This window comes from Amaranthus tricolor, chromosome 5, assembly GCF_026212465.1.
Source record: "Amaranthus tricolor cultivar Red isolate AtriRed21 chromosome 5, ASM2621246v1, whole genome shotgun sequence".
Lineage (NCBI taxonomy): Eukaryota > Viridiplantae > Streptophyta > Magnoliopsida > Caryophyllales > Amaranthaceae > Amaranthus > Amaranthus tricolor.
In genome coordinates, this window is record NC_080051.1 from 16,297,178 (window position 1) to 16,308,982 (window position 11,805).

The window sequence follows — 11,805 nt, forward strand, 5'->3', positions numbered from 1 at the left end:
TTGTAATAGTAAATACAAGTGTTGTAGTGAATTATGAACTTTGATGATATTAAGAGTTAATTACTCTCTCAATATTATCTCATGAAAGGAAGAACAAGAATAAGAGTATTTATAGAAATCATAAATCATATGAAATTGGAATGGAATGTCCCTTGGCATGCAACCTCTATTTATAGAGTTATGCATCAAACAATACCTCATTTTGAAACAAAAGTATTTCACCAAGCAAAGCTTATGAATCAAAGTAATGTTTCACCAAGCAAAGCTTACGAACCAAAATTTTGTTTCACTAAGCAAAGCTTATGAATCAAAGTAATGATTCATCAAACAAAACTTATGAATCAAAGTAATGATTCATCAAACAAAACTTATGAATCAAAGTAATGATTCATCAAATTCTTTGAGGCATTTAATTTGGACTTATAATATATTTATTTAATCCCACTACTATACTAAGTATGTAGTATTATACAAATCTAGGTCTATATACACTAAATGTTCAATATAATTAACCAACCAAAAACATTGATTTAATTGTAGTCATGACAATTTCCCTCAATGATCTATCTTAAAATCTAACCTTCGTAAAATTAACTCTAAACTTGCCGCTACTACTAGGTTTTTATTGGTTGATTGGGCAAAAATTATAATTATTTGATCGTGAGAGTATAGTGAAACCAACACCACTTTTTTCTCCCATTTGAATTTGGTTTTCTTATCCAAATCTAGTTGTACTACAATTAACAATTACGAAGGGTAATTTCCATGTTTGGGAACCCTTTATCTATTTTTTTAAGGGAAATTTGCAAAGAAACACCTTTTAAAACCACTTTTTTTTAAAGAAACACCTTTTATAATTTTTTTTGTAAAAAAACACCTTTTAAGAGACTTTTTTTTAAAAAAAACACCTTAAATCAGTTTCCGGTGAGTTTTGTCAACTTTCCGGCGTTGACTATGCCAGTCAACGCCGGAAAGTTGACCAAAGTCACCGGAAACTGATTTAAGGTGTTTTTTTTAAACAAAAGTCTCTTTAAAGGAGTTTTTTTACAAAAAAAATTATAAAAGGTGTTTCTTTACAAAAAAGGGTTTTAAAAGGTGTTTCTTTGCAAATTTCCCTAATTATTATTATTATTAAATTTTTTTAAAATTTTTTTTAAATTTTTTTTATATAATAATAAAAATAAATTTTTTTTAAAAAAATAATATTAATAATAAAAATAAAAATAAAAATAAAAACAAAAATTTTAAAAAAAGTTAAAAAAAATTTTAAATAATTAATAATAATAATAATAATAATAATAATAATAATAATAAATATTATTATTCTTATTTTTTTTTAAAAAAAATATTTTTTTAATTTAATTTTTATTTTTAATTTTATTATTATTATTATTATTTTTAATTATTATTATTGTTATTTTATATTTTTTTATACTTTTTATTTTTTTATTATTATTAAATTTTTTAAATTTTTTTTAGTTTTTTTTAAATTTTTGTTTTTATTTTTATTTTATTTTTATTATTAATATTATTTTTTTAAAAAAAATTTATTTTTATTATTATATAAAAAAAATAAAAAAAATTTAAAAAAAATTAATAATAATAATAATAAGGGAAATTTGCAAAGAAACATCTTTTAAAACCCTTTTTTGTAAAGAAACACCTTTTATAATTTTTTTTGTAAAAAAACACCTTTTAAAAGACTTTTTTTAAAAAAAAACACCTTAAATCAGTTTCCGGTGACTTTTGTCAACTTTCCGGCGTTGACTAGCATAGTCAACGCCGGAAAGTTGACAAAAGTCACCGGAAACTGATTTAAGGTGTCTTTTTTTAAAAAAAGTCTCTTAAAAGGTGTTTTTTTACAAAAAAAATCATAAAAGGTGTTTCTTTGCAAAAAAAGGGGTTTTAAAAGGTGTTTTTTTGCAAATTTTCCTTTTTTTAATCATTGGATTTAGACATTACTTTGTTAATTTTTAATTCTTTTAAAAATGTCACTAACATGCCTTTTTGTTACTCTTTTCTATCCAAAAATCAAATGAAACAAACGATGTTCAAAATCAGAAGGACAAAAAATATTTTTCACTGTTGATTTTCGCAAGAGAAAAAATTCTACGATCAGGATTGAACCAAAAGCACAAAATTATAAAAGTCACTATATTACACAGAAAAAATATTATGTCATAAATATAAGGAAAAATTACATCTAAAAGGCTAAACTTTAGCGTATCTGCAAATAAAGGGTCAATCTTTAATTTATTCTACAAAGGGTTAACGTTTAATGCCTATTTGCAAAGAAAGAGCTTACAAGTTACCCCCACCTACAATCACAGGTTGCATTTTTAAATTCAAAAGAGATCCTATATTTATTTTAGCCATAAAATCTTATAAATTGCATTGAATGTCTTCTTGACTGTACTTCATCTATTTTTGCATCTCAGTCTCTCAAACTTTCTTTCCTTCTCTTCATTTTCTCTTCTCCTCTTTGATTTCTCTATGAAAACGTGTGCTAACTGGAATTCACGTAAAGATGAATTTGTGTAACCGACTCGAAATTTCCCTTTAATCATCCGATTAATTTCTTTTCCGATAAATTCTTAATTCATAATATCTAAACTCCAATTTAATTTAGTTATCATATATAATTTTATTCCTCGAGATGTAATTCTTATATCCAATTTTATATTCCCTTAAAATTTCAATACGTGTCCGAGTTCTTTAAATTATTTCCATCTCGAAATTTTATATTTCTAAAATATTCTTTTTGAGCCCAAAAGTTTTAATTACTAATTTATATACTTCAATATTTTCAAAATTATTTAATTAACTTACGATTTACTAAAGTTTTACGTTTTAGATGCTTAATTTCTAATTAGTTTTGTTAACAATTACTTTAGGTAGCGTTTGGAAATACGAATTTCATTTGAATTTTTGTAATTCAATTCAAGAAGTTGAAATTAATTGAAATTATGGATTTAAATTCCAATTTTAATTCCTCAATCTCGTTTGGAAATCAAAGAATTGAATTCCTATATTTCAAATCCACATAGTTGTTTGGAAAATATTGGAATTGAATTTCCAAATTTAAATTCTATAGCATTGTTTGGATAACCTTGTAATTACATTCAACCAAAAATATTATTAGCAAATAAAATGTATTATGATATTACAATAATCCGAAATTGTCACATTAAAAGTTATCTTAACATAGAATATCAAAAGTGTAACGTACAAACTACTCGTCAAGGGATAAGAGTATACAGTCGAGTTTCTCATCCTCCGGTAGTTCTTTCCACATCAGAAACTCGTCGGGATTACCATTCATAAACTTCTTTACTGCCCGCATAGTCTGAATCCTAGAAATGCCAAGCACTTGAGAAACAACAGCGTGAATCTCTTGACAATTGAGTTTGAGTTTCGGAGCGTCTTTAATCTTGCTTTGCACGTACTCTCTAAATGACTCGACAAAACTATTTACGGTAGCAGCTACACTATCCTTTTTCCGCTTGCGAGAGCTTGAATTAGTTGGATCCTTAGAAGAGCTTGTTCGTTCACAGATCGTCTCCCCCTCCATGGCATCCGCTGCCTCCTCGTGTTGCTCTGCAACATCCCCGACGGCTCTATCCGCACCAAATAAAGTGCAAATATCTTCCCAATTTTCTATGCACTTGTTGTGATAAGGGGTAGCGTTTTTGTTTACCTACTCGATCACAATCCCAATTTAGAAAACGAAGAAGCAAATAAGCAATAGTAACACAATTTAGGAAACAATAATATTGGTACAGGAAGCACATTTGAGCAGATCAGATTCTTAAAGAACCAAGAATATGCAACTGGAAACAACTCAGAGTACAACTATTATTTGGAGAAAGCCATCTATATATCATTTAAACTGAAACAACTCAGAATAAAAGGAAGCCATCTATAAATTATATACTCTAGTTAATCAACTGCACTGAGCAATATGCAGTCTCGACCAAAAAACAAAGCAGCAATAAAAGGAAGGGATCAAATTTACAATGTCAAATTAAGCAGTTAATGATGGAGCATGAATTTAATAGTAGTGCCGAAATCTCTTGGATATGAGTTTATCATCAGAGACTTGGTCAAATATGCATGTCCTGCAATTAGTATTAAAGATAAGAGTAGAAGTAGTGTCTTATTATGGCTTGCTGAAAATTAACTAAGACGACAGCAAAAGACAAGTACATACATAATCCGGGGATTAGTCCTGTTGTATAGATTCTGTGTGATACATACTGTCTTTTACTTTAAGATGTAACATATTTTAACTCATAGGCAAGGCAGAGACAGTAATCTATACTCAATACAGGTCATGTTACTCTGCTCCTAAACTCACTAATCTATACTAGTCAATGAAACATACAAGTAGAAACTCAGTCATACATACCTTAATATATTCTGTCCATTGAGATAGATCTTCCATTGTGATTACGATCATTTTTTTTTCATCATCCCACTTAAATTTTGTATAAGTCTTGATGTCCGTGATGCAGCCATAGTGTTTCTTCCAAGACTTAGTTCGGTTTCTCACATGATCCACATTAAGTGCAATGCCTAACGCTCTCTTTAACTCATCAATAACAGCTTGGTAAGCTTGAGGCTTAAAGTCTCCATCTCCTTTTTCCTTGTTGATTTGTTCTAACAAAACTCGAGTAAGAATGTCATCCATCTGCTTATTCCAAGACACATAGCTTCTTTTATTGCTCATTACCTACCAAAAACAAAACAACACATTTAGAAGGTTCCATTATCTAAAATCAATCACAAGTGTTGGCATATGAATACAAAACATTGTACTAAATTCACATTCACACACCTACACTACTAGAGAATAAAAATAACCACAATCAAGTAGCCCCCATTCGAGCTTGGTATTCTCGGAACATTTTTTGTGACATTTTATCTCTTAAGTTGTTCCATTGAGGTGAGGCTTGTGCCGTTGAAATGAAATCCTCCCCTTTATCCTCCATTGTATCAAAAGCTTCTACATTTGATAAATCATCGTCCACCTCATTTAACAAATTCTTCTCATACAAATTTTCTTCTCTAACAAAATTATGGAGAACAAAGCATGCATTTATGATTCTTACTTGTGTTTGCTTATCATAAAAGCTACTTTTCCTCAATATAGCCCACCTCTTTTTCAATAACCCAAAGGCTCTTTCAATAGTATTACGTGCGGATGAATGACGCAAGTTGAACAATTCTTTGTAGTTTGTAGGAGCACTTCCTCTCCACAAGTTTAAATGGTAACGTGTACCTTTATATGGAGCCAAGAAGCCTTGTGCATTAGAATATCCCAAATCAACAAGAAAATATTTATTTGTGACATTAAAAAAATTATATAAGAAAGTAAAATTATAAAGAATTATAATTTCAAGCTACTTGAGGTTTTGCTTACTCCTAGGAACTTTGAGACCATTAGGTCTTCGGAGGGCGTCCCCTAAAATGCAAGGATCATAAGCCGATCCCTCCCAGCCAGGCAAAACATAATTGAACCGAAGACTTGGATCACATGTAGCTAGTACATTGGTAGTAATATCTCCTTTTCTATCTCTATATCTAGGTCGATCTTCGACGGGAACTGTCATCTTAATAAGTGTCCCATCAAGTTCCCCAAGTGCCTTCTCAAACCACTTCCACTTGTTGTCTCCATCATAAGTCACATTGAAATCTACTTGCTTGATATAATACTTGCCTATTTTCATCACAGCTTTGAGCACGGTATGGAATTGACGGCTTACCGTTTCTCTCGAACGAGTGAACACGACACCAATAGTTTTATTCTTCAGATCATGGGCAAGAGTATGTAGAAAAAAAAGCAACAATTTCTATTACGGTCACATTCCTAGTAGTAACTAGGTCTCCTCTAGTAACTAAAACCTCGCATAACTTATCAAAACATCTCCGATCCATACGTAACTGCTCTTTACAAATCCTATCATTCATGAGGGAATCCAACCAATATGCTCTTTTAATTGCACGTTCATGTTCGTTCCAAGGTACTTCTTTATGCTGAAACCTATCAAATCATGCTCCCACTACAACCATAATAAAGCCACTAACTATTGCAATTAGTTCCATTTCATCTTCATTCCTATCACTATTGTCATCTCTAGTTCGGTTTCTAACAATAGAAACTTGTCGATCATGAGACATGGTATACTGAGACATAATATAACCAATGTTTTAATTAATTAATGTAACATTAATAAATAAAAGCTTGTAGATGCAAATTAATAACTAAAACACAAAACATTTCTCAAATACCATAAGTACATTGCTCTAGTAATGAAGAAATTTAGATAGTTGTTAACACAAATAAATTAATGGGCAGCTCTACAAGAGATTTGAAACCAAGATCTAGCAATGGCTGCCTAAGAAGGGCGCTCAAATTACAAGAGCAGATAGCATAACAATTATTGGTACCTAGCAGTGAACGTAATATACCAACAAAATAGTCCAACATTCACCATGGAATTAATACTAGAATAAATCAAAAATCACCATTGAACGCAACAATTCAACATAAATCAACCATTAAACTCAAATAAATAAAAAACTACTCAACAATTCAACATAAATCAAAAGTATTGTAGGAAAAAAAATCAAAATTAGGGTTTATTACCCTCAAATCCGCCAGCCGCCTGTGAGAAGAGGGGAGGAGTAAGCGGTGGCCGGTGGGCTGTGGGTTGTGGGCTGTCGAGTGATGACTGGGACTCTAGGAGTCTGGGACGCAGCGTGAGAATTGAGGAAGTGAGGGGCTGAGCTGCAGAGGGCGTACGTGAGGCAATGAGGGAACTGGGAGTGGGATGCAGTGACTGTGAGGGAGGGGATTTAAATTTTAATATATATATTTAATATAAAAAAAAAATAAAAAATATTTGGGCTGAATAGGAATTTTTTTTTACTTGGGTTGAAATTGTGTTGGAGTTGAGCCAATTTCAATTTCAATTTTTCAGCTTAGCCAAACAATGAAATTGGGCCAATTCTATCAATTCAAGTGAAATGGCCCAATCCAAACATACTCTTAACGACTTTAACACTTTCACTTAAACTATTTTAAAACTAGTATAATTATAATACTAAATTTAATTACACTTTTAAGCTTGTTTTTACACCTAAACTAATCCTAACTAACTAAAACTAATTAGTTAAAACCTACCTATATTTTTTTATTACTTATTTACTTACATAAGTAAAGTGAGTTTGAAAATAAATCAAACTTCATCCTTACCATCATGTTGGATGGTTATGGGTAAGATATAGAGCCATGATTATTTTTTTTTATCAAAATATTATAAGATCTTGTCCTATAAATATCTTCTTTATATACAAGCTATTTTCCTAACATTGAACCTTGCAAACTTAAAACAAAACTCACCTAAAATATATCATTCTAGTTATGTAATATTAAGGAATTAAGTCATCTACTTTTCTTCTATTTGCTCCTAATTTCACTTCATTATATCATATACTAATTTCCTAAAATTAATTAGTTGAAGAAAATCAAGAAGAAGAAGCGTAGTTGTGTATAATTTTGGGTACTTGAAGATCATCATTTTGGGGTTTTGGGCTTGGAGCATTGGAGCTTGGAGGATCACACTATCCATTTTCCTAATTAGTATTTAGTATTAATCCTTGGTAGTAGTATGGTACAATTTCTTACCCTACTTTTTATGTGAAAATTTTACATTATATTTACTTTATAATATGTAAAGTATGAAATATATGGGGCATGATTAATTAGGGAAATTGGTTGATGAATTTATGATTATGTTTATTCTAAGTATGTTTTGCTAAAAATATCGTTAGTATGTCGTTTAATAAATTTTGAACATGTTAGAAAGTTGGGTGGATTATTATGCTCTAACTAAAATTAAGTTTTACTTATGTATAAATTTGTGTTAGTATGTTTATGGGTTATGTGTTATATTAGGAATGTTATTATATTTAGTATGTTTATGCTAGAATTTATTTTTAATATGTTTAAGTTAGTTTTAAACATTTTTAATAAGTTGTGAGTAGTTTTTATGAACATGTTATATTAACCAGGATTATATTTAAAAAGTTGTTATTAGAATCTATTTGATATTTATGTTATTGAATTTTCAAGTTATTGTGTTGAAGTTTTTATTTTTTTTAGTGACTATGTTAATTATTTAAACTTAGGATATACTACAATAAAATAAATTAAGTTGTTTATAAGTGGAAAATACTCCAAAAGTAACCTAGGCCATTTGACCATATTAGTTTATATAATAATAATAATAAAATAATTAAATAATATAAGTTACTAAGTATCCATAATAAGATTAAAATATATTTGTGAATAACTTTTTATAACCAATTAAAGTGTTTCCTTAAATATATGAGAAATTATAATAAAGATAACTTTTATGATATTAAATAAACTAGTCGTACAAAATAATTTTTTTTAGTTTACTATTTGAGCAAAAATATATATACAAAGATGTAAAAGTATTTTTAGAAATTTGTCTCTTAAATTATGAAAATGTAAACAAATAAAGTTTTACCCGTTTTATATCTAAAACATTGATTTTCGTGAAAATTATAAATTTTACTTAAAATAATGATTTTTGTGAAATTTTAAAGTTTTACTTGCTTTACAACTGAAAATATTGAATTTTCGTAAAATTACAAAGTTTACTTGAAATATTGATTTTTTGTGAAAAATTTGTAAGTGTCACTCTGTTTTTATAACTAGAGATATTAATTATTGAGAAGTTCCAAATTTTATGATTATTTGCTAAAATATTTATCTTTTTGTAAACTTAATAAAGTTACTTGTTTCCCTAAAACTTGAAACGTTGACTTTTGTGAAATTGTTGGATTTGAAAAACTTATCCTGAGATTACAATTTAACTTGGAGTTATAAATAAAATAATTAATTATCCGAAAAGAATAAGTTGTATTGATTCTAAGTTAGGTAATATCGATTTTAGGAGTTTACTTCAAGAAAAATAAATTTTATTAGCTACTAGTAGAAAATATTAAAGTGGAGACTATTAATAAAAGAAGTAAAATTTTTGGTGATAAATAAGGAAACTATCAAATATAGAGTGATAAAAAAATATAACGAGTAAAGATTATATGAACTACAAGGGCCTAAAGATAAAATTTAAGTCTATAGTAGTAACTATATTAAATAAAAGAAGTTATCACCTCAGTTGAATAAAGTCAAAGTTAGCATGTAATAATGAAAATGTGATGAACTTATGTAAAATTATCTGATTATTGGTTGAATGACCCTGATAGTAAGGTAATGTCGAATCATGGACTGGCATGTAAAATCTCAGCGCCCGTGTTAGCCGGCACGTATAAATGCGGTGTTAGACAGGGGGTTAGCTACATATCCTGTAGAAGCTCGAGCATAAACATTGGCGGGGTGACGACCCCCACCACAGTTAGATATAGGGCTTTGGCCCTAATCTAGCCAGACCCTTACATATATCAGGTGTCATATGGTCGCGCTTGCTTGTTGATCAGTGATAAACTTGATTAGTTTTGACGCAATGATGCATGGTACGATTATGAGTATTAATCAAATGAACTTACTTAAGTATTAAAATTACCGATAGTATAAGTGGCAGTAACGTACTTCTGTCAGGATCGAGAATGGTATCTTAATGACTTAAAAGTATGGAACAGAAAAAGAATATGGTAAAAGTATACGGTGGTGTCAATTAATTATAAGTTCGTACTTAAAGTATTATTTTGTAAATGTAGCGTATAATTTCCGTATTTTGAGCTGGATAGGAAGTTATGCTCGACGTTAAGCGCTGATTCAATCAACTGTCATCCGTATCATGGATGGCAGCATTTTGCAGGATTTAGTTCAGTTTCCGATCCAGGCCATAGCAATTACTATTTATCGAGAACTTAGCTGCTTTTTGTATCTTTATTGACGACTTGATGATGATGTATTTTTTTTATTTTGAGAAAAAAATATTTCTTATCAGATGTAATATTTTACTTTTGTTTTAAACAGTTTCAGTTTTTATGATTTAAAGTTTTTTAACAGTTCGGCATTTTAAGACTTCAACAATATTTTTTTGTTAAACATTATTATTACATGTTAAATATGTATCGAGATTGCCGCTCCTGTTACATGTAGTATCAGAGCTAAAGTTACTCGAATCTTGGAACTTCAGTTCCATGTAAAAGAATGTTCTCGATAGCCAACATTTCAAAAAAGAAAAAAAAAATAGATGTTTTTGTTTTCAAATAAGTCTTTTTTTCCAAATAACTTTTTTCCAATTTTTTTTTCTTTTGTGCTTGTGTGACCATGTGTAGATTACATGTTATAATTATGTGAATGTGATATTGATCACATGTTTAAATTTCATTTGAGATAACAAAAGATTATAATACTCCCTCACTCAGGAGTCTAGGATTTGACAGTTGGAATATCAATTAACGTGAATGAAGAGTTTGAAGGTAAAGTTATTTCTGATAATTTTATCGTAGAAATTTTTTCCATTCATATTCTTTTTGATTCTAAAGTTGACCGATCTTTTATCTCTACCTCTTTTCTTCACAAATCCTCTGTCTTTCAAACCTCAGAAATTCAATCTCCAAATTTGTTCACCTAACAGTTCACCATTCCTATGTGACCGTATCTTTCCTATTTTCGTCTTAAGATTTTAGATCATCATCTACTATCGACTTGATAGTGTTTGAATTGGGAACTTATGATATTATTTTGGGTATGGATTTGTAGAGACGTCATCATGTGGAGATTTTTTTTAATAGGATATGATTGTTTAGGTTAAAACTCAAGGAGGAGAGTGCTTGATTATAAACAAATATGTGTCCCTTGTTTAAACCATTTATGTCGTTTTAACCATTGAGATGATTAAGCATAGAGATGAGGGATACATGCATGTGTTTATTTCCAGCAGTAAGGAGAAAACCAAATTGAGTCTCGATGAAACCCCTGATTGTTTGTGAATACCCTAATGTTTATCTTAAGGATTTACCTGGTTTACCCCCGAGGAGAGTTGTTGATTTCCATATTGATATGATTTCTGATGTTATCTTTATGTCCAAGACTCTGTACCATTTTATCCTAGTCGAGTTAACTAAATTAAAGAAGTAGTGGGTGAGTTACTAGAAAAAAAAAGAGTTTTATTGCCATAATGTGTCGCCTTGGGGAGCCCCTATTTTATTTGTTAATAAAAAGGATGGTACAATGAGGTTGTGCATTGACTATAGGGAGATTTACAAGATTACCATCAAGAACAGTTACCCTTTGTTTAGGATAGATGATATTTTCAACTAGTTAGAAGTTAGGAACTCAAGAGTTTTCTATGATTTATTTGAGGTCTAGGTTTCATCAATTAAGGGTAGCCGAGGAGGATATTCCTAAGACTACGTTCTAGACCAGTTATGGACTTTATGAGTTTCAGTGATGTCATTTGGTGTAACAAATACGCCAACAACGTTTATGGATTTGATACAAAGATACATTTGTCCTTATTGGATAAGCTTATAGTTTTTATGAAATTTTGGTATATTCAAGAAACAAGGAGGAGCATGAGAAACGTTTGAGGATTATGCTAAAACTTTGAAAAGAAAATGTTTACGAAATTTATTAAGTACGAGTTTTGGCTTGAGGAAATAGTTTTTTTTTTTTTTTTTTTTTTTTTTTTTTTTTTTTTTTTCTGGGTCATATTGTGTTTAAGGATGGAATTTCTGTGGATCTAGAGAAGATTAAGACGATAACCAATTGTTGATTCCGAGGAATGTAACTGAAGTTCG

At 29.6% G+C, this 11,805-nt stretch overlaps 1 protein-coding gene across 1 annotated transcript; it reads right to left on the minus strand.

Moving 5' to 3' along the window:
* Positions 1 to 4,868: 4,868 nt before the first annotated feature.
* On the minus strand, positions 4,869 to 11,107 carry LOC130813488 (uncharacterized). The gene is made up of 4 exons (XM_057679324.1): positions 11,034 to 11,107; positions 5,860 to 6,043; positions 5,423 to 5,807; positions 4,869 to 5,302 (listed from the first exon to the last, which is right to left on the minus strand). The coding sequence occupies exons 1-4, from the start codon at positions 11,105 to 11,107 to the stop codon at positions 4,869 to 4,871; spliced, it is 1,077 nt and encodes a 358-aa protein (XP_057535307.1).
* Between the last annotated feature and the right edge of the window lie 698 nt (positions 11,108 to 11,805).

Bases quoted from the DNA above. Each gene is read 5' to 3' on its own strand.
- LOC130813488 (XM_057679324.1), bottom strand. From the start codon at position 11,107: ATGGTACAGAGTCTTGGACATAAAGATAACATCAGAAATCATATCAAT. The intron at 5,808-5,859 runs GTAATAGAAATT...CATGATCTGAAG, and splicing joins TTACTACTAGGAATGTGACC to AATAAAACTATTGGTGTCGT. The intron at 5,303-5,422 runs GTAAGCAAAACC...CTAATGCACAAG, and splicing joins TGGTCTCAAAGTTCCTAGGA to GCTTCTTGGCTCCATATAAA.